General features: G+C 40.3%; 1 protein-coding gene across 6 annotated transcripts in view; it reads right to left on the bottom strand.

Annotated features, from left to right (window-relative positions):
* Positions 1–22,786, bottom strand: part of Rbm6 (RNA binding motif protein 6) — a 122,171-nt gene that overhangs the window by 7,564 nt on the left and 91,821 nt on the right. For 5 of the 6 annotated variants that reach the window (XM_041676948.1, XM_041676954.1, XM_041676949.1 and 2 more), the window contains 12 exons: positions 18,657–18,714; positions 16,311–16,577; positions 15,598–15,758; positions 14,112–14,209; positions 12,471–12,513; positions 12,273–12,354; positions 11,898–11,983; positions 11,336–11,482; positions 7,012–7,107; positions 6,141–6,401; positions 3,124–3,198; positions 2,016–2,113 (listed from right to left, as the gene is read on the bottom strand). In XM_041676948.1, coding sequence (XP_041532882.1) covers positions 2,016–2,113; positions 3,124–3,198; positions 6,141–6,401; positions 7,012–7,107; positions 11,336–11,482; positions 11,898–11,983; positions 12,273–12,354; positions 12,471–12,513; positions 14,112–14,209; positions 15,598–15,758; positions 16,311–16,577; positions 18,657–18,714 — 1,472 coding nt within the window. The remainder of the gene's footprint in view (positions 1–2,015; positions 2,114–3,123; positions 3,199–6,140; positions 6,402–7,011; positions 7,108–11,335; positions 11,483–11,897; positions 11,984–12,272; positions 12,355–12,470; positions 12,514–14,111; positions 14,210–15,597; positions 15,759–16,310; positions 16,578–18,656; positions 18,715–22,786) is intronic. The other variant, XM_041676950.1, reaches the window with a different exon arrangement.

Below are 22,786 nucleotides of genomic sequence, written 5' to 3'. Positions count from 1 at the left end.
CTAGTTCCAGGACAGGCTCCAAAACCACAGAGAAACCCCGTCTCGAAAAAAAACAAACAAACAAACAAAAAAAAACAAACAAGTAAATAAATAAGGATCATTATACTCTTTTCAAGTTTATCTTCTATGTGTTTAATAATCCCTAAAATGGATGGAAATAGAAAACACCATCCTGAATGAGGTAAGCTAGACCCAAAAACAGGAACATGGGATGTACTCACTCATATTTGGTTTCTAGCCATAAATAAAGGACGTTGAGCCTATAATTTGTGATCCTAGAGAAGCTAAATAAGAAGGTGAACCCAAAGAAAAACATAGGCACCCTCCTGAATATTAACCTTCATAAGGCGATGAAAGGAGACAGAGACAGAGACCCACACGGGAGCACCGGACAGAAATCTCAAGGTCCAAATCAGGAGCAGAAGGAGAGAGAGCACGAGCAAGGAACTCAGGACCCTGAGGGGTACACCCACACAATGAGACAATGGGGATGTTCTATCGGGAACTCACCAAGGCCAGCTGGCCAGGGTCTGAAAAAGCCTGGGATAAAACCGGACTCGCTGAAAATAGCGGACAATGAGGACTACTGAGAACTCAATAACAATGGCACTGGGTTTTTGATCCTACTGCACGTACTGGCTTTGTGGGAGCCTAGGCAGTTTGGATGCTCACCTTACTAGACCTGGATGGAGGTGGGTGGTCCTTGGACTTCCCACAGGACAGGGAACCCTGATTGCTCTTTGGGCTGATGAGGGAGGGGGACTTGATTGGGGGAGGGGGAGGGAAATGGGAGGCGGTGGCAGGGAAGAGACAGAAATCTTTAATAAATAAATAAAAATAAATAAATAAGGATCATCATACTCTTTCTTCAAGTTTATCTTCTTTTTTTTTTTAATTTATTTATTTTACATATATAGTGTTCTGGGCACCAGATCTCATTATAGATGGGTGTGAGCCATCATGTGGTTGCTGGGAATTGAACTCAGGACCTCTAGAACAGCAGTCAGTTCTCTTAACCTCTGAGCCATCTCTCCAGCCCTCAAGTTTATCTTCTATGTGTTTAATAATCCCTAAAATAGAAGGTCAATTTAAATGATCTCTTGCTACCTTAAAAAAAAAAGTGCTGTAGTGAGCGGACTTCTAATCTGTTGAGCAGCCCTATTTCCTGCCACTCAACAACATACTCCATCTGTTTAGCTCTGTCAAATCACATGTTAAATGCATCATGAGTTCCTAAAAAACAAAATCCTGGCTAGGTGGTGGCGGCGCAAACCTTTAATACCAGCACTTGGGAGGCAGAGACAGGTGGATCCCTGTGAGTTTGAGGCCAGCCTGGACTATCAAGTGAGTTCCAGGACAGGCTCCAAAGCTACATGTAGAGAAACCCTGTCTCAAAAAAACCAGAGGTTTCACCAATTGAAACATTCCTCTGCTCCCCTCCTTACTGGCTTTCTTATGAGACACATCATGACTTAAGTCTTCTCTACTCTGTGTACAAAGGACCAGTGATAATACATGGTTTGTCCATTGAATATTTCTTGCACTTAGTACAGTGGCAACACATCAAGGATTATCAGCAGACTTGATGTAATTATGGGATTATAACTTGGGAACTGTTTGTCTGGAAACAAGCAGAGGAAGTTAAGAGGTCATATATCTCTAGCAGCAGACAACCAATGACTTTAGTATGCAATTGTTAGAATGGAGATCCCAGAGAAATAGTCTAAGAATTGAACATTATCAGGTTTATAATACATTATTATTGATATACAGTTTCGAGGACAGTCACTTCAGCCTTGGTTTCAGTAACAAAAGTACTTTAGTCAGCCAACCTTCCATTAGGAACACACATATTTTCAGTGTAAAGAAAAGAGGGTCAAACAGCCATGGTGGATCTTATGGTCATGGAGTGCAGACAAAACTGGCTTCTAATAGCATCACATTTCTCTAAGAGAGAAAGTAGTAAAGCATTTGCAGAAGACAATTCTATCAATACGCCTCAGTATCTGACGTACCTGTCAGTTTCCCTGGAGTATTTAATCCGTTTCCTTTCTGGAGAATCAAAAGATTGGAGCTTTTCCCTTCGATCATTTCCTCTTTCTTTAAACCTTCCCTGCAGCGAACAGAAGGGCATATGTGAGGGTTCCACCTAAGAGAATGATTGGGAGGGGAACGGTCTACCTATTCCTGACACTAGTAGTGGGGTGGGTTTTAAGCTTAGGATATAGGATCTTGCTGTGCTTACAGGCTGAGATCATACCATCTTCTCACTTCAGCCTCCCAAGTGCTACCTGTGCATGGGATTTATTATTATTTTGCTTTTTTTCCTCCTCAGACAGGGTCTCACCTTGCAGCTTTCTTTACTCTTTTTTATTTTTTTTTTAGGTTTCTTTACTCTTGATCTCACTGAATTTCTCCTGCCTCAATCCCAAAGCAGTGGAACTACAGGGGAGAGCCAGTATATCAGGCTTTCTTTTTTTTACAAGTAATTTTTAAAAATAAATTTTAAAAAAATTTAAAGCTGCCAGAATGCCTTGAATCCCAGCACTCAGAAGGCAGAGACAGACAGATCTCTGTGAGTTTGAGGTCAGCCTGGACTACAAGGAGAGTTCCAGTACTGCCAGGGTTGTTACACAGAGAAACCCTTTCTTTACAATCAAACAACAACAAAATGGGAAATGAGAGTGCTATTTATCTGACATACCTGGAGAACATAACATAACCTTAAAAACAAAACAAAACAAAAAAACCCCAAAACTTTACTAGTTATAATTTATAAGCAATAAAACTCATTTTTTGTTTTTGTTTTTGTTTTGAGACAGGGTTTCTCTGTGGCTTTGGAGCCTGTCCTGGAACTAGCTCTTATAGACCAGGCTGGCCTCAAACTCACAGAGATCCATCTGCCTCTGCCTCCTGAGTGCTGGGATTAAAGGCGTGCGCCACCACTACTTGGCAAAACTCATTCTTAATAAAGAATGAAAGTTTTGACAAATGTATATATCATATTTTGGGACCTCTTTTTTTTCCAGTCTTTTTGTAAGGAGGGATCAGTACAATAAACAAAGTATATACCATGGGGCAAAGAGATTTTGAACACAGTGAATACTGTTCATCAAAGTTTACCTCCCGTTCTCTCCTCTCCAGATAGGCTAGCTCTTGCTCAGACTGTTTAATCTTCCGGTGGATTTCCAGGTTTTGCTGAGAAAAGAAGAAATTTCATGAGTATATGTCTAGGAAAAACAACAGAACAGTTCTAGAAATGCTTCTAGGCCTTTCCCAAAAGGTGCTTAGAACTGTAGCTATTTTGTTTTGACTCTTAAATGACTAAGATACCCTCCAACAAACAATCCCTAACTAGTTCTACCTTGTTCCATCAACAAGAAAACTATATTCTAACTGACACACAGATTATAGGTAAAGCACATAAGAGAATTTCTATTTTTCTCCAAAATGAAGATAAAAACCTAGTCTATCTTTATTTACTTAATGTATGTGTATGAGTCCTCTGGGATGGGAGTTACAGTTGTTTGTGATCTTCCACACTGGTGGTTTGAATAGGAATGGTTTCATGGCCTCATATATTTAATCATGTGGTCATTAGGGTAAAGTGCTACTTGACAGGGAATAGGAGGTGTGGCCTTGGAGTAGGTGCAGCCTCGTTGGAGGAAGTTTGTCACTGGGGGTGGGCTTTGAGGTTTCAAATGCTCAAGTCAGGCCCAACATCTTGCTCTCTTCCTGCTGTCTACTGATTTGGATATAGAATTCTTATCTATCTCACTTGTACCATGTTTGCCTGTGTGCTGCCATGCTTCCCACCAGGCTGATAATGGAGTAATGCTCTGAAACTGTAAGGCAGCGCCAATGAAATGTTTTCCTTTATAAGAGTTGCCATAATCATAGTGTCTCTTCACAAGCAATAGAACACTGACTAAGACAATCATTAAAGCATCTCTACAGTCCATGGGTTATCGTTTATTTAAGAGAGGATCTGAACAAACCAGAAAAGAACCACATGTCCCACACTCTGCCTACTACTTTCCCATCCATCATTCCTAATCACTAGATACTTTTCCATAGATCCAGAGAAATATAAAAAGAGCACCAAGCTCTGAAAGAACAAAAGCTCTTCTCAGAGTACCACATTCTTCGAGCATGGCTTACTACACAAGTCCTCAGGCATGTATATGAAACATTGTGAGTTCAAAATAGTTCTTTTTTCTTAAAAATATTTATTTATTTATTTATTTATTTATTTATTTATTATATATACAATATTCTGTCTCTGTGTAAGCCTGCAGGCCAGAAGGGGCACCAGACTCCATTACAGATGGTTGTGAGCCACCATGTGGTTGCTGGGAATTGAACTCAGGACCTATGGAAGAGCAGGCAATGCTCTTAACCTCTGAGCCAACTCTCCAGCCCCTTCAAAATAGTTCTTATATGGAGAAGCGATTCTTTGCTCTTGACAACGCCAATGAAAAGAAAAGGGCTACAGTATATGCTCTTAACGACAGTTCAGTTTAGATTACCAGATTTCTGGCTCCTCCTTCCAACAACTACTTTTTAACCTCTTCTTTCATTATTAGCATTTTTTTTTTTTGTAGGAGCTGAAATTCAAATGGGTCAGTTTGATGATTTAGAATTCTAGCAGGTCACAGATAATAAGGAAGTAGTTTATTCCAAGGATCATTAAGAGGAATTTCTCAGAATCCTAGAAGCTTTGCAAAGTCTCCAGGGTAGTAGCTGGAACAAGCAATAAATACATTTAATATCAAAAGTAGGGCTTCTCAGATTTTGGTTCTGTACTATTTCCCTTGCATCTTGCAACATTTGCTAAGAAGGAGTATGAAAGAGATTACTCTCAGAACATGAGTCCATCTAAAGGTTTTACTTATTTATAATTTGGCTCCTTGGTAAGACTAAGGGAAGAATCAGTATATGTCATGTTAATTTCCACCAAACAACTAGTGTATTTGCAACTTAAGGCAATAATCACTACATGGAGAGAGAAGCCTGATTCACCTATGATGATAACAATGCATTATCATATTAGATATGACATCTGGATAGAACCAGGTGAAGCTAATAAGTATCAAAGAAAAGAAGGAGCTTATCTGAGTCACAACTATTAGTTAATGGGAAATTATCTTTCTAATTTCAAGTCCTTTTCTTCTTGCACAGCTTTTGTACTTGGTTCCATAGTCATCATGAGTCATTGAGTCTGAGAAGGGATTAAGCGAAGTTATTCAAAGTTATTTATACAAGCCATTGAGTCCGAGAAGGGATTAGGCAAAGGGTTTTTTATTTTTTTATTTTCGAGACCGGGTTTCTCTGTAGCTTTTTGGTTCCTGTCCTGGAACTAGCTCTTGTAGACCAGGCTGGCCTCGAACTCACAGAGATCCGCCTGCCTCTGCCTCCCGAGTGCTGGGATTAAAGGCGTGCGCCTTAGGCAAAGTTCTTCATTCATTTATTTTGGTTTTTTGAGATGGGGTTTCTCTAGCCGGGGTTTCTCTGTGTAGCCTTGGCTGTCCTGGAATTCACTCTGTAAACCAGGTTGGCCTTAAACTCACAGAGATCCACGTGGTTCTGCCTCATAAGTGCTGGGATTAAGGCATGGACCACCAGTCCATCTTATTTTTTTAATTAATTAATTATATGTATGAATATTTTGCCTGTGTGTATGTGTGTGTACCATGTACATGCAGTGCCCAAGGGGTCCAGAAAAGGGTGGAGACCAGAAGAGGGCATATGGAACTGCACTTAGTCTTGTGAGATCACCATGTAGGTATTGGCAACTGAACTCAGGTCCTCTGGAAGAGCAGCAAGTGCTCTTAAGTGCTGTACTATCTCTCCAGCTCCAGGCAAACCTTTTTAACTCACAGCAATTCATGAATTTAAAAAAAGGATGGATGAATCAACAAAATGGCTCAGTGGGTAAAGGTGCTTGTTATGCAAGCCAGGGTGACCTGATTCTCCTGGAAGGAAAGAGCTGACTTAAACACATAGTTTTCTGACTTCCACATATGTGCCTTGGAACACTGTGGCCACACACTTATCATGTAAAGGAGGTTTAAGCATCTCCATTTCCAGCAATGGTAAGAGCCAAAATTCGAAAAGGTCATGGACTCTTCCTGAAATACCTTGTGCAGGTCTGACAGCTGTTGGTGTTTGATAAGAACTTCTTTATTGGGAAACTGCCTTCTGCAGAGCAGACAGGCCAGTTTATTCCAGTCAGTGAGTTTGTCTTCTTCATTCTCTTTCTTGGTCAGCTCCTCCCGCTGCTGAGGCTGTGCTGTGCGAAGCTGCACAGGAGGGGCCTGTTCCTCTTCCTCTTCTTCCTCATAGTCACTGTCTCCTCCATATTCACCCAGGAGACCAATCAATGGGTTTACCACCTTAGGCTGGAAGAAAACGTCAGAGCTTATAAAAATATTTAACCTACATTTGGGAATATTTTGTTAAGGCCATCTCCTTTCTTTGTTCTAACTGATTGGGTTTGGAAAATGTCCACTACCTATGCTATTCATCAACAGAAGTGGCACAGCTGAGTTTGACTTTATAAAGACCAGGATAACATGATAGAAAAGAACTGACAAAACAGTAACTTAGCAGTGAGATGGCTCATCGGGGAAATGTGCTTGCTACCTAGGTAAGCCTGAGTTTAATCCCTGAAATCCACATAAAGGTAGAAGGAGAAAACCAATGCCATAACATTGTCCTCTAACTTTGTGCATATGTATGCACACACACAAAATAATTAAAAAAGGAAAACAGAAAAAAGGAGGAGCCAATACCCAGTGTGATGAGAAACCCACAAGATAAAGAAAAAGAAGTTAGACAACAGTCTCTGATTAGTTACACCCTGATAGCAGGTAGCAACTTTTCTACTATGTACACTTAAGAGGAATCCTTACTTGGGATAGAGTCAAGGAACTAAAACAAGAAAGAGGCAGGAGCTTTTGGGGTTCCTTTCCCTCCCAGACCAGCCCATGATATGAGAATCAGTCTTACTGGAGGGGGACTCTCTTCTTTCTTCACTGTAGGAGGCAGGGGCTTCTTAAAAACATCTTCTGGGGAGGACTTCCCCTCACTGGTACTTTCTTGAAACTGACCAACAAGAAATGTAATTTTTATATGATAATCACTAACAAAAACCGGGTTAATAAGTTAGTTTTGTTAAAATCAGCCTGGTTTTCCAAATATTCAAACATCTGCAACATTTTGAAATTTTGAAATACAGAACCTTTAAAAGTGAGTCAGGTGGTGTTAGTGAACGCTTTTAATCCTAGTACTTGGGAGGAAGAGACAATGGGATCTCTGTGAGTTTGAGGCCAGCCTGGTCTACAGAGTGAGTTCCAGGATAGCCAAGAGTTACACAGAGAAACCCTGTCTTGAAAAACAACAAAACAAACAACAGTGTAATATTTAGTCCAGGAGCAGTAAACCAATTATCTAAGCATTCGAAAGGACCCGAGTAAAACCCTCAGTACCAACAAATAAACACCCCAAAACACATTAGTGTAATTGTGTGTCTACAACAATTTAGGGACCAGATGAGGTATTAATATAAAGCCTTTCCTTATAAGTCTTGTAGATTCTATTTGGTATTACTTCTCTCAAAAGGATCAAGAATATGTTAGAGGTAGAAACAGAACCTGAACATCAAGGTAGCATGATTCTAAATTTTAAGTTCTTAGAGGCACAAAAAAATGGCAAAGGTAAGTCTCTTTTCTTTTTTTCTGTATTTAGACAAACAAATGGAAATACCAGCCGGTTGAATTTGCTGAAGGAGGCAGAGGCGTTCGAGGCCAATCTGGACTACACTTTTTTTTAATTAATTAATTAATTTATTTATTTATTTATTATGTATACAATATTCTTTCTGCGTGTATGCCTGAAGGCCAGAAGAGGGCACCAGACCTCATTACAGATGGTTGTGAGCCACCATGTGGTTGCTGGGAATTGAACTCAGGACCTTTGGAAGAGCACGCAATGCTCTTAACCGCTGAGCCATCTCTCCAGCCCCCTGGACTACACTTTTTTAGGGTGGTGGTGGCGCACGCCTTTAATCCCAGCACTCGGGAGGCAGAGGCAGGCGGATCTCTGGGAGTTCTAGGCCAGCCTGGTCTACAAGAGCTAGTTCCGGGACAGGCACCAAAGCTACAGAGAAACCCTGTCTCAAAAAACAAAACAAAATAAAAAAAAAAAGGAAATACCAGGAAGGGAAAAGGAAGTTACAAATTGAACCTCAAACAAATTCATTCATTTTCATTAATACATAACTGATATGAAGGGATCCATGACTTTAATCCCAGCATGTGGGAGGCAAAAGCAGGTAGATCTCTGTGAGTTTGAGACCAGCCTGGTCTACAGAGTGAGTTCTAGGACAGCCAGAGTTACACAGAGAAACCCTGCCTGTCTCAAAAAAACAAACAAAAAAAGTGAAACATCACAGTAAAGATTAGAAGAGTAAGAGGGACAGAAGAAAAGAATGATATGTTTTAATGTTAATTTTTACTGTATAACATCACTCTAAGATAGTATAAATACGAAAATTACTTATGGCAAAACAGAATGTGAATAAAAAAAATAGAAAATGGAAGGCTGGCAAGATGGCTCAGTGAGTAAAGGCACTTGCTGCCAAGACTGGTGACCCGAGTACAATTCCTGAGGGCCTGGTAGGACAGAGCTGACTCCTATGACTTAATACCAGGTGTCTGCCCCCGCCTCAAGTTAAAAAAAGAAAAAAGAAAAAAACAAAACAAAACAAAAAACAACCAAAACTATTCTTGTTACAATTGTAAGAAAAGTGTACTTACAGAACCACACACTAAAAGGACAATAAACTGGAAAGTTAGTTAGTTCAGCTAGTGACCTAAAGTCAATCCCCAGAGCTGACAGAGCCAATATAAAGCTGGAAGGAGGACACTAACTCTACAAAGCTGTCCTTTGACCACCACATAATGTGTGCTATGAATGTACATCCATGGTTGTGTGACTCCCCACAAGTAAAATACAAACAAAAATAAATAAACATAAACAAAAATATAATTGGGCTGGGCAGTGGTGGCACACACTTTAATCTCAGCACTCGGGAGGCAGAGGCAGGCGGATCGCTGAGTTCGAGGCCAGCCTGGTCTACAAGAGCTAGTTCCAGACAGGCTCCAAAGCTATAGAGAAACCCTATCTCGAAAAACAAAACAAAAACAAAACACAACAAAAATATATAATTGAGCTGGGAGTGGTGGCATACACTTTTAATCTTAGTATTCAGGAGGCAGAAACAGGTGAATCTATGATTATTGTATGGATGAAGGCCTCACTCCAATCCTTCACATCCATATATCCAAAGAGTTTGGAATGTTTAGATGGAAGCCACACCTCAACCACCCCTGAGAAAGTCTGCCAATTGATGACCCTTCCCCAGAGATGCTTGAGACCATTCCCACAGGGTATTTAAACTGCCCCAGAGAACAAACACGGGGTTTTCTGGTTTATCTTCCCTGTCTCCTCTCTCGCGGTCTGGAAAGCCATCTAGGAGTGTGTGTATATATTAAACCTGGGCTTTTTCTAATTCAGTTTCATTTGGTCTGATCTGGATTATTGTGTTGGTGCAGAGGTTTATGGGGTACAGAAACTTTACAAGTATGAAGTCAGCTTAGTCTAGGCTAACCAGGGCTGTATAGTCAGACTGACACACTCCACCCTCTCCCTCACTTCCTTTCCTCTCACCTATGTGTTTAAGTGTTTTGCCTCTGTGTGTGTGTGTGTGTGTGTGTGTGTGTGTGTGTGTGTGTGAGAGAGAGAGAGAGAGAGAGAGAGAGAGAGAGAGAGAGAGAGAACACACACCATGTGCATGCCTGGTACCCTTGGAGGCCAGAAAAGGGTGCTGGAGCCCCAGAACTGGAGCTACAGATAATTATAAGCTGACTTGTTTATGTTAGGACTCGAACTGAGGTCTTAGCCATTTCTTCAGATGCTAGAGCAGTGTTTTCCAGCCTTTGGTCTAACAAATCTTTCACATAGGTCCCCTAAGACCATCTGAAAACACAGATATTTACATTACAATGCAAAATTACAGTTATGAAGTAGTAATGAAAATAATTTTATGGTTTGGGGTCACCACGACACGAGAAACTGTATTAAAGGGTCACATTAGGAAGGTTGAGAACTACTTACTGCCCTAGAGTATTTTTTTAAAAGTATTTTTCAGTGTATAGAGTATTTTGCCTATATGTATGTCTGTGTACCATATATATGCCTGGTACCCAAGAAGGTCAGAAGAGAGAGTTCTATGTGCTGGAATTAACAGTTACAGGCAGTTCATGTGGGTTTTGGGAATTGAACGTGGGTCCTCCAGAAGAGTAGTAGGTGCTCTTAATTGTTGTTCTATCTCTCCAGCTGTCCCCCCCTTGCTATTTTGTTGTTTATAAAAGTGATTTCAGCTGGGTGGTGGTGGCGCATGCCTTTAATTCCAGCACTCTGGAGGCAGAGGCTGGCGGATCTCTGTGAGTTCAAGGCCAACCTGGTCTATGAGAGCTAGTTCCAGGATAGGCACCAAACCTACAGAGATACCTTGTCTTGAAAAAAATAAAAAAATTGATTTCTCTTTTATATACATATTTTATATTAATGTCACTTATTAATACATTACACAACATTATTTATTTGCATTTATATGTTTTGTTGTTTTTCCAGAAAGGGTTTCCCTGTGGAGCCTTGGCTGTCCTGAAACTAATTTTTTTTTTTTTTTTTGGTTTTTCGAGACAGGGTTTCTCTGTGGTTTTGGAGCCTGTCCTGGAACTAGCTCTTGTAGACCAGGAGGCTGGTCTCGAACTCACAGAGATCCTCCTGCCTCTGCCCTCCAAGTGCTGGGATTAAAGGCGTGCGCCACCACTGCCCGGCCTGAAACTAATTCTATACACGAACTCAGAAGAATATTTGGATTCCTTAGAACTGACTGGAATTACAATTGTGACCCTCATGTGGTTACTGGGAAGCAAACCTGGATCCTCTGCAAAAACAAGTGCTCTTAAGTACTGAGTTGTTTCTCCAGGACCCCCTAGAGAAATTTTTTTTAAAGATTTATTTATTATATATACAGTGTTCTGCCTGAATGCCAAAAGAGAACACCAGATTTCATTATAGATGGTTGTGAGCCATCATGTGGTTGCTGGGAATTGAACTCAGGACCCCTGGAAGAGCAGCCAGTGCTCTTAACCTCTGAGCCATCTCTACAGCCCTCTAGAGGATGTTTTAAGTGACTATATACCTCTGTTCATAATGTCTCTAGTTTACATGTGATGAAAAAGAGCAGACTAAGAAATGGTCTGACCTTTGTCACTCCTCTGTCTTTCTTCTCTTTGCTATCTCTTTTAGACGTTTCTTTCTTGCTACTTGACTTTCCTTGACTGGTAGATTTCTTTTCCTTGATCTCTTCTTCCTCTGGTGATTCAGGGTCCTGGGGCACATAGACTTCTTGCTGTGATACAGTATGAAAAAAGTAAGTCTATAGAATGCTTGCTTTTCCAGAATTTAAGGTTTAAGGAACACAGTTCCCTTCAAGGGAACAGAATGATTCTTTCACAAGCTGAAGAACCCGTAACAATCTAAGAAGCCATTTCAGGGGCAAGTATTTATTTAGGCCACCAATTATACACTGTTCCCAGAGCAGCGCTGTTCTTACCTGTAATGCCACAGTGCACTGATTTTCTATATCAGCAACAGTTCAGATTCCATAAACTTCCCCACTTTTCAAACAATGAGCATCCAGAGAATTCAGAGAATAAAATACTCAGAGTAATACATTATGGGTACTTTTCTCAAAAGGATTACCGACAGAGTAAGTAAAGCAAAACAAACAAACAAAAAACCCCCCAAAAAAACAAAAAACTAACCTGGGTGTTGGGGTCATAGTAAGTTCCTGCCAAGGGGTCATAATAGTAGCCAGTAGCAGAGTCATATATATAGCAGTCAGAGGATGCTACAGGGAATAAAATCAGAGCCAGCATTAGTTCCTGTACAGTAAAACTGTTACTGAGGGCTTACCGAGAACAAAACAATAATTTGGGAAATTAGGATGGCCAATTCAAATAGGTGCAGAGCTTACACAAGGTATATTCTCCTTGGGTGAGTGGCCTTAGTTAAGTCTTTTTGCTAAATTTGTGACCACACAGGTTTTAAGTAATGACTAGCCAGTCAAGAAAGAGAGACAGAGAGAGAGAGAGAGAGAGAGAGAGAGAGAGAGAGAGAGAGAGACAAAAGTTACTTACACTGTTGCCCTTGTCGATTTGTATCTGAGGACCAATCTGAATTTCTATTTCCTCCTCTCCTATCTCGGAAATATTTTTTACCCTAGCAGAGAAAGTGAAGGTAGAATTATGGAACTATACAACAGTCATTAACCTTGACAGACATCCTTTTAGTCACCTGAAGGTTTTAGAGGACATTCTCAATATGTTAAATCCTACCTGACAGTAATGCATGTGGTCAGAATGGTCCCCAGAATCATTTCTGCAACATAAAACATGACATATCAAAGACTGAACGAAAGGTACCCGAGGAATGCTAAATTCTACAGATTCACTGAAAAACTATCTTTCTCACTGTGTAGGAAAAGGAACCACAGACAACAGGCAGGTGGGGTGATCCAGATACTTGAGTGGAACAGCAGTGTGATTATAATGTGTTGGAACAAAACCAATGACTAAGTAGAGGCTAGAGCAAAAGCTACCTCATGACTGTGAACTCATCTCTCATGTGCTATCTCCCAGTTAGCAAGCGATTTTGGTCAAGATGAGTAAAGAAGTAAAGAGTAACTGAATTAGATATTCTAGGATGCCTGTGTTTAGGACAATGGGAAGACTGTATATTTACTTAGGATTCTAAAGAATGAGATAAACTGGGGCTGGAGAGATGATGGTTCAGAGGTTAAGAGCACTGAGTGCCCTTCCAGAGGTCCTGAGTTCAGTTCCCAGCAACCACATGGTGGTTCACAACCATCTGTAATGAGATCTGGTGCTTTCTTCTGGCCTGCAGGCATACATGGAGGCCAAATGTTGTAAACATAATAAATAAATCTAAAAAAAAAAAAAAAGAATGAGATAAACTGAGGTTCCCCTGCCCCTGAATATTTAAACATCAACGAGATGTGTTGGCTCATGGCTGTACCCTTTGCACTCTGAAGACTAAGGCAGAGGGACTGCTGTGACTCTGAGGCTATCCTGGGTCAATATGGGCTATAGCACAAGATTTTGCCTCAAAAACCAAAAGCTCGCCGGGCGGTGGTGGCGCATGCCTTTAATCCCAGCACTCGGGAGGCAGAGGCAGGCGGATCTCTGTGAGTTCGAGACCAGCCTGGTCTACAGAGCTAGTTCCAGGACAGGCTCCAAAACCACAGAGAAACCCTGTCTCAAAAAAACCAAAAAAAAAAAAAAAAAAAAAAAGCTCTCTGTGCAATGATGGTGGTATATGCCTTTAAAACCACAAGCACTTGGGAGGCAGTGACAGGCAGATCTCTGTAAATCCTTAGCCTGGTCTACAAAGTTGAGTTCCAGGATAGGCAGGAATGTTATACCGAGAAACATTGTCTCAAACCCCTACATTCCCCCCGAAAAAAACCTTGCCATTAATCCCAGCAATCAAGGGGCAGAGGCAGGCGGATCTCTGTGAGTTCGAGCCCAGCCTGGTCTACAAGAGCTAGTTCCTGGACAGGTTCCAAAGCTAGAGAGAAACCCTGTCTCAAAAAACCAAAACAAGAAGAAAAAAAAAAAGAGAGAGAGAGAGACAGAGAGAGAGAGAGACAGAGAGAGACAGAGAGAGAGAGAAACAAGGTCTCACTAAGGAGACTTAGATGGCCTAGAACTTACTATGAGATCCACCTGTCTCTTCCTCCTTAGTGCTGGAATAAAAGGCCTACAATAACATGCTCAGGTGGAAATACTATTTAAAAATGAAAACAATTCTATAGTCAGAATAAAGCACACTATAGAAAAGAGAAAATACATAAGCAGGTAATAGAAGCAGCTCATGCTGGGATGTCACAACGCCCTACTATTTGTCTCACACCCAGGAAGAGCAGGTTCTTCCCTAAAACTTAAGTGAGGCCTTACCTTCGTTTTCCAGTAGCCAGGTTTACAGCTACCATCTTCCCATCAATGCTAAACGGTGGATCAAGGTTCTGCAAAATCTTCACTACTCGAAGAGCTTCCTAAGGAACCAAAGACAAATTTGAACCCAAAGAGAGAAAAGGCTACATCCTTACAAAAAGAACTGAACATGGATTTTCCTTCTTAGAAGATAAAATTCCTGGGCATAATGCTTTGGTAATAAGTCTTAAAAAATAAGTTTTAATGTGGCCAGGTGTAGTGGTCCACACCTTTAATCCCAGCATTTGAGAGGCAGAGGCAGACAGATCTCTTGAGTCAGAGGACAGCCTGGTTACAGATAGAGTTTCAGGATTGTCAGAGCTACATTACACAGTGAGACCCAGTCTTGAAAAAAAAAAAAAAACCCACCCTCGAAAAACAAAAACCACGAAATACACATAAATAGAAAATTTTATGTGTATGTGTCTTTTGCCTGTATGTATGGCTGTGCATATGTACACACCTGGTGCCTTTGGATGCAGGAAGAAGGCACCAGATCTTTTGGAAATAGAGTTATAGATGGTTGTGAGCCAACATGTAGGTCCTGGGATTCAAACCCAGGTCCTCTGGAACTGTTCTTAATCACTGAGTCATCTCTCCAGTCCCTTCTGGTAATAATTTTTACAGTAAGAGCAGTATGGTAAACATAACTGGTGAGCATGTGCGTGTGTGAGAGAACTGATACTCAATCTAAGCCCTCATGCATGCTAGGTAAGCACTAAGCTACAATCCACCCTTTTATTAAATTTTAATGTAGAGCCAGGGTCTCCCTGGATTGCCCAAACTGGCCTTGAACTCACATTGTAAAAATAAGCCTTAATTTTTTTTTTTAATTTTTATTTTACATGTAAGAGTGTTTTGCCTAAATGTATGCACCATATACATGCCTAGTGCCCCAGAAAGTCAGACGAGGGTATCAGATCCCATAGACTGAAGTTTGGGGTGGTTGTGAGCTACCATGTGAGTACTGGAAACTGAACCAGGTTCTCTACAAAAGCAGCAAGTGCTCTTAACCACTGAGCTAGTTCTCCAGCCTGCAGGTAAGCTGTTCTTCTTCTTCTTCTTCTTTTTTTTTTTTTTTTGGTTTTCCAAGACAGGACAATTCTGGATGTCCCGAAATTTGCTTTGTAGACCAGGCTGTCCTTGAACTCACAGAGATCCACCTGTCTCTGCTTCTTAAGTGCTGGGATTAAAGGTGCCACAACCACCTGACAGTAGCTTTCCTAAATAAACATTAGTCCCAAAGGAGACAATTCTCCATTGCATCCCCACCCCACCATATCTCAGACGGGTTTACTTTGTAGGATAGGCTAGTCTTGAACTTGTCATCTACCTGCTTCAGCCTCTAGAGTGCTAGGTTTTCAGGCCTATACCCCCATACCCTGCTTCCCCAAACATTACTGAAGGTTATTTAGTCATTGGCCTTCATTTTAAAGCGGGAAAAACTCACTGCATGGGAGTCGAGGTCTATAAAGCCGTAAGTGTGGCCCATGGGGCCAGTTCTGTTCTTGATGATACGGACATTGGCAGTAGTAAGATGGACGTAAGGCTCCAGCACTTCAACTATCACCTCAGGCGGAGTGGAACGATAAATACGTTTTAGCATGATTGCTAAATGAAGCAAGCAAAACAGAGACATTAAGGAAAGAGACATAAAAATTTGAAGTTCCAAGGACTTAATGGTCATTTTTAATCTATATAGCATCTTTCTCTACCAAGGTTTTTTTTAAAACCTTTTTCCTTTTATAGTTTATTTATTTTTATTTTATGTGCATTAGTGTTTTGCTTGTATTTACATCTGTATGAGGGTATCAGATCTTGGAGGTAAACAGTTGTTAGCTGCCACTTGGGTCCTGGGATTGAACCTGGATTCTCTGGAAGAGTAGTTAGTGCTCTTAACTGCTGAGCTATCTTTCTGGCCCTGCAAATTAGTTTTTATAAAAAAAATTTCCTACTTTTCATTATCAATTCTTAGAAACCTAAAATCATGTCTTACTGCATTTTTTTAATATAACAATTTGCTATGTGGAAGATATAGATTCCACTGACTAGTAAAGCCAGCTTAAATTAATGCCTTCTAGGTTGTGCACAGCTGACAGAGGCCATAACATAAGCCATCTACCTATGGCTTCAAACAGTCACATGACCTGACAAATTACTCACTTTTGCTCTCTCCATCTTGTCGTGTCTCTCCAGACCATGACTCCTTTTCTCTGTCTCTTCGGAATGCAAGCCCGTCCCTTCGAGAGTGAGGGAAGTATCTTTCCGTGTCTCTTTTTTGATGTCCCAATCTTGGCTCTTGTCCTTCTTCCCGCTTCCTGAATTCATGTTGCGTGTCAGCTGGCCGCGGCTGGCTGGGCTGTTTTTCTGGGGGTCCTGGTGTGGGTGTTTTCTGAGGCTGAGGGTAGGACACCAGTTCTTGCTTTACTTCTGTCAGCAGGGGAAACAGAGAACACATAGGATTTTATAAAACCAACCGATGCTTTTAATATCATCTCAGAAACACCTGCAAAAAAAAATCTTCTGATGGTTCTTGAGAAAATGTTATTTTAAAAAATGAAATAGGGCTGGGCGGTGGTGGCGCATGCCTTTAATCCCAGCACTTGGGAGGCAGAGGCAGGAGGATCTCTCTGAGTTCAAGGCCAGCCTGGTCTACAAGAACTAGTTCCAGGACAGGCTCCAAAGCAACACAGAGAAACTATTTCTCGAAAAACCAAAACAAAAAGAAAAAAAAAAAAAACCAACAATGAAACTGCTGCTGGTGGCACACACCTTTAACCCAGCACTCAGGAGGCAGAGACAGGAGAATCTCTGTGAGCTTAAGGCCAGCCTGGTCTACAAGAGTTAGTTCAAGGACAGGTCCCCAAAGCTACAGGGAAACCCAGACTCAAAAAAAAAAAAACCAAAAAACCCCAACCAAACAAACGCTGGCAATGGTGGCAAAGGTCTCTAATTCCAGCACCAGAGAGACAGACACAGGTGAATCTCTGTGCATTCGAGGTCAGCCTGGTCTACAAAGTGAGTTCCAGGAAAGCCAGAGCTGTTACCTAGAGAAACTCTATCTTGAAAGAAAAAAAAACAAACAAAAACCAAAAAAACGAAAGCAAAAAACAACAACAAACAAACAGGGGTTGAGGATATAAATTAGTGGTAAAATGGTACCTAGCATGTACAGGGTCCTGAGTTAGAACCTTAGTATATGGGAAAGAAAAACAGGATGGGTAAAACAGGGAGGAAGAAAGGAGAAGGGGAAGAGAAAGAGAAACAACGTAGGGACAAAATTAGCAAAGACATGGTTGCTAGGGGTTTAACAACATATACCCAAAAGCACATGTCTAGAAGCCTTGCTACTTCTGGAATTCTAATGCTAACAAAGCACACAGCAAGACTGTTTAGTTAGCATATTTTGTGAATTTCTTCTTACAGTTAAAGATCATTTATTCATTTAGTTAGTTTATGCATATGTCTGTGTGCATGCCATGACATATATATGGAAGGAAGTCAAGAGGATAACTGTAAGGAGTTAAACACTGAGCATTCTTATCATTCAATATTCTTTCTTTTTTTATTTATATAATTCATTCATTTTAAGAGGCTTTACTAAGGAAACCATGTGGCTCAAAAAGAGACATTTTATGGGAGCAATGTAGTGGTCACTTAATACTCGTAGCAGATGATAAGTGAATATATATGCTTGCTTGTTTTCCTCCTCAACCTTTCCTTGTAAATGTGATATACTGAAGATCAAACCCATGTTATGCAAGTATTATCACTGAGTTACAGACTCAGCTCCAAATATTTGCTAAGGTTTTCATAAACCAACCATCCATCCATCCATCCACCCACCCACCCACCCACCCACCCATCCAACCATCAAAACACCATAAGAGAAGTCTTTATGAGTTGAATGCTAGGCAAACAGGCTACTAATCATGAATTGTACCAGAAAAAAAAAATTAGCCAGGCAGTGGTGGTGCATGTCTTTTAATCCCAGCATTCAGGAGGCAGGGGCACGTGGTTCAAGCCAGCAGCACTACAGAGTGAGACCCTATCTCAAAACAAAACAAAAACCAGTAATACAAAAGTCATTATTATTATTATTTTTGAGAAAGGGTCTGACTATGTAACCCTGGTTGGCATGGGACTCTCTATGTAGACAAGGCTGAACTCAAACTGAAAAAAGAGCCACTCATCTCTGCCTCCTGAGTACAGGGATTAAACATATGCATTACCATGCCTGTTCCTCTCCATTTCTTTCCCCAAGACAAGGTTTCTCTGTCACAGATATGGCTGTCCTGGAACTTTGTTAGGACAGTCTGGTCTCAAACTCACTCACAGAAATCTGCCTACCTCTGGAATTAAGTGCTGGAATTAAAGGTGTTCACCACTACTGTCCAGCTCGGACTGTATTTTTTTTTTAAACCACTGAGTCATCTTTCTATTTTTTAAAATAAAATAAAAATAATTTGTTCACTGTGTAAGACAAAAGGCATCATTTTTCCCACTCACCTTCCTTAGGGCTCTTGCAGAAGGAACAAGACTGATGCCCATCCGTGCTTGTCTTACACTGCAAAGAAAGGAAAATAAAGAAAAAAAAAAACTTCAATGTGATCAGAACCATTTTTAGAAACCTTAATGAATATCTAACACAGTAATACCTGACAAAAATGAAAGAAACAAGGAATATCCCAGGATCCCCTCAAAATATTTGATAACCCCATTTGTTGACAATGACAGAAAGAATACATGAGTACTGTTTGAGAAGTAACTTCTAAGCAAGCACTTAACAAGGACTACAATACCTTTGACCTGAATAGGGACCTTTAAAGGAAATACACTAAGGAAATTGCCTGCTAAATGGCTTAAAGGAGATGACTGCCAAAAGCTATTGCCATTTATACACTGGACCCAAAACCTGGTCTTGGGTATACAGTTCCTCATTCTCAATTGCCTTTTTTAGAGTTACATTTTTAAGAATGTAACTACCAGTTGGACAGTGGTGGTGAACACCTTTAATCCCACCTCAGGAGGTAGAGGTAGGCAGATCTCTGTGAGTTTGAGGCCAGCTTGGTCTACAAGAGTTAGTTTCAGAAAGCTAGGGCTGTCACACCAAGAAACCCTGTTTCAAACAAACAAACAAACGAAAGAAAACAAAAAGGCTTCTAAAGGATAATAAAAAAAATAAGAGATAAAACAAAACCTAATACATCAGAGTAGGACAAAACAATTGATACACTGACAACAGTCTCAAGCTGAGGGCTATCCTTTAGTCTAGGTCCAAAAATGAGAAGAACCATAGCTCTTGACTATGACAGCACAGCTGGAGCACAAAAAAAAAAACCCCTTAAACTGGTAAACATTGGGGTCAGGATCTTAACTCAGTGGGTAGGCATAGTTAAGTACTATGAAACTTACCTATTTTAAGTGTACAGTTCAATTATTTTTAGTAAACCACTGCCACAATCTTAATTAAAGTCATTTTCATTATTCCCAAAGAAACATAGTAAAGTTATTTTCTATCATTAATAAAAGGCCATAAAATTGTATATGATCATTTCTTTGTTTTCACATTTCCTTTTAAAAAAAGATTTATTATGTACAGTGTTCTGTCTGCACGTATGCATACATACCAGAAGAGGGCAAAAGATCTCATTACAGATGGCTGTGAGCTAAAATGTGGGTGATGGGAATTGAACTCTGGACCTCTGGAAGAATAGCCACTGCTCTTAACCTCTGAGGCATCTCTCCAGCCCCTTGATGTAACATTTCTAAGGTTCACTTAAGTATTAGTACTCGATTCCCTTTTATCACCAAAAGACATTTAAAAACAATCTATGCTGCTGGTGGTAGCACACACCTTTAATGCCAGCCCTCGGAAGGCAGAGACTAGTAGATATCTGTGAATTCAAGGGCAGCCTGAGCTACAAAGTCAGTTCCTGATCAGTCAGGGTAACAGAGAAACCCTGCCATAAAAAAACAAACAAACAAAACAAAAAACAATCTATAACACACTAAAGTCTGCATACACTGGGACAAGACCTCTATTGTTCTAAGCACAGAGTGTATAAAGCCTTCCAAGAAAGTAAACTGAGTCATATAAACCTTGTCATATAACCAGATCATTCTTTTAAGCAACAGTCTTGGCGAAAATTGTAAATCTGATATCAGATATTAGTATTTCTTTCTTCTGGTTATTAGAAAATAAAGTTGAAAATATTTCCTTTTAAAGAAACCCATATTAAAATTAATATGGATAGTATAAATGGAGAGGGATTCATAATCTTACAATAATATGAAGATAACACTCCAAAAGTGTTAAAATGGCCTTTAAAAATGATTTATTATTATCATGTGTATGTGGGTCCATGATGTACAATGTGAGGACACGTGTCATTGCATGCACGTGAAAGTCAGCAGAAAATTTTTGAAGATAATTCTCTTTCTAACTTTACTTGGGTTCTAGGGATTGAACTCAGCTGTCAAGTTTGTGCTGTGCAACAAGCTTCTTTTTTTTTTAAAAAAAGTATTTATTTATTTATTTATTTATTATGTATACAATATTCTGTGTGTATGCCTGCAGGCCAGAAGAGGGCACCAGACCTCATTACAGATGGTTGTAAGCCACCATGTGGTTTCTGGAATTGAACTCAGGACCTTTGGAAGAGCAAGCAATGCTCTTAACCTCTGAGCCACCTCTCCAGTCCCTGTAACAAGCTTCTTTACTCACTAAACCATCCCAATATCCACCAAGGGCCCTTTTGCATAGATAGAAAACAGACCCTAAAATTTATATGGAAATGCTAAAGATGTTGACTAACCAAAACAACCTTGAAAAGAACAGAGAACTCACACTTCCTTTATAAATCTTACTAGTTTTATAATAAATCAAAATAACACACATATGTGGTGGTGTATATCTTTAATCCCAGCACTCAGGAGGCAGAGGTAGCTGGATCTCAGAGCTCTGGATCAGCCTGGTCTGCAGAGTGAATTCTAGGACAGCCAGAGCTGCACAGAGTACTATCTTGAAAAACTAAAAACCAACCAACCAAAAATCAAAACAACAACAACAACAAAATAACCAACCAACCAAACAAACAAATAAGAAGCCCCAACAATCAGGGTACTGACATTATGGATAAACATGAAAATTAGGCCTAAAATGAGAGCCAAGCAGTACTGGCACACGCCTTTAATCCCAGCACTCTGGAGGCAGAGGCAGGCGGATCTCTGTGAGTTCGAGGCCAGCGTAGTCTACAAGAGCTAGTCCCAGGACAGGCTCCAAAGCTACAGAGAAACCCTGTCTCAAAAAAACCAAAAGACTAAAATGAGAGACTCTAAATTTGTAGATGTATTGATTTTTGGTAAGAGTGTCAAGATGATTCAACTGGTGAAATAGTTTCTTCAAATGGTACTGTTAAATTCTGAAAATCCCATATAACAAACACCAGTTTGCACACAAAACAAATGAATTAACAGAGACTGATGATGTAACTTTATGGTAGGGTCCTGGGTTTGATCCCCAGCACCATAAAACAAATACAATCAAAACACTTCAATAGATCAAACACCTAACTATGCAGGTGTGGTAGTGCACTCTGATAATCCCAGTACTTGGGAAGCAGAGGCAGAGAATCCTTAGAGCCCTAGGTGCATAGTGAGATCTTGTCTTAAAACCAACCACCCAAACTACTCTCACCCACCATTCAAGTATGATAGTAAAACTTTTAGACTAAAACACAGGGTTAAGTCTTCATAAATCTTACTGGACAACAAATGTGTTCAGCAACAGAAAACCAAATAAATCAACTAAAAAGGGCAAAAGACTCATTTAACATTTTTCTTAAAAAGCTATACAAATGGTTACATAAAAGATACGTCAATCATTAGTCTTAGGGAAACACAAATCAAAACAATGGGATAGCCCAGTAAGTAAAGGCATTTGCTGACAAAACAAAGGATCTGAGTTATATTCCCAAGGCCCATATGAGAGAGGTCAAGAACCAATGCCTGAAAATGGTCTTCTGACCACCACACTTTCAACATTGCATTCTTGTGTCAACATAAACAAAATAAACAAAGTAATTTAAAAATGATAAAATATGAGGGCTGGTGAGATGGTGAAATGTGTAAAGACTCCTGTTGCCAAGGCTGACAACCTGAGTTCAATCTCCAGGAGCAATATAGAGAAAAGAACTGACTCCCAAAATTTCTCCTCTGCCATGGTGTCAAGGCAGGTGGGTGGCCAAATACACACACAGTGTAACAAAAAAAATTTAAAGGATAAAATGTTGCTATATACTAAGTAGGATGGTCTTTATCAAGAAAGGGTAAATAGTGCTGGGCGGTGGAGGTTGCATGTCCTTTTAATCATAGAAGCCAGGGACATTACAGAAAAATTATATTGAAAAACCAACCAACCAACCAACCAACCAACCAACCAACCAACCAACCAAAGACCAGGCTGGCCTCTAACTCACAGAGATCAGCCTGTACCTGCCTTGTCTCCCAAGTGCTGGAATTAAAGGCAAGTACTATCAAATCCATTAAGGCTCTGTCTTTAAAAAGAAAAAAATAATAAAACCAGGGGCTAGAGAGATGGCTCAGATGTTAAGAACACTGGCTGCTCTTCCCGAGTT

This window comes from Microtus oregoni, unplaced genomic scaffold (genome assembly GCF_018167655.1).
Source record: "Microtus oregoni isolate MIOR12 unplaced genomic scaffold, Mior012 000028F_ref0000031, whole genome shotgun sequence".
Lineage (NCBI taxonomy): Eukaryota > Metazoa > Chordata > Mammalia > Rodentia > Cricetidae > Microtus > Microtus oregoni.
This window is presented reverse-complemented; position numbering and strand designations above follow the sequence as displayed.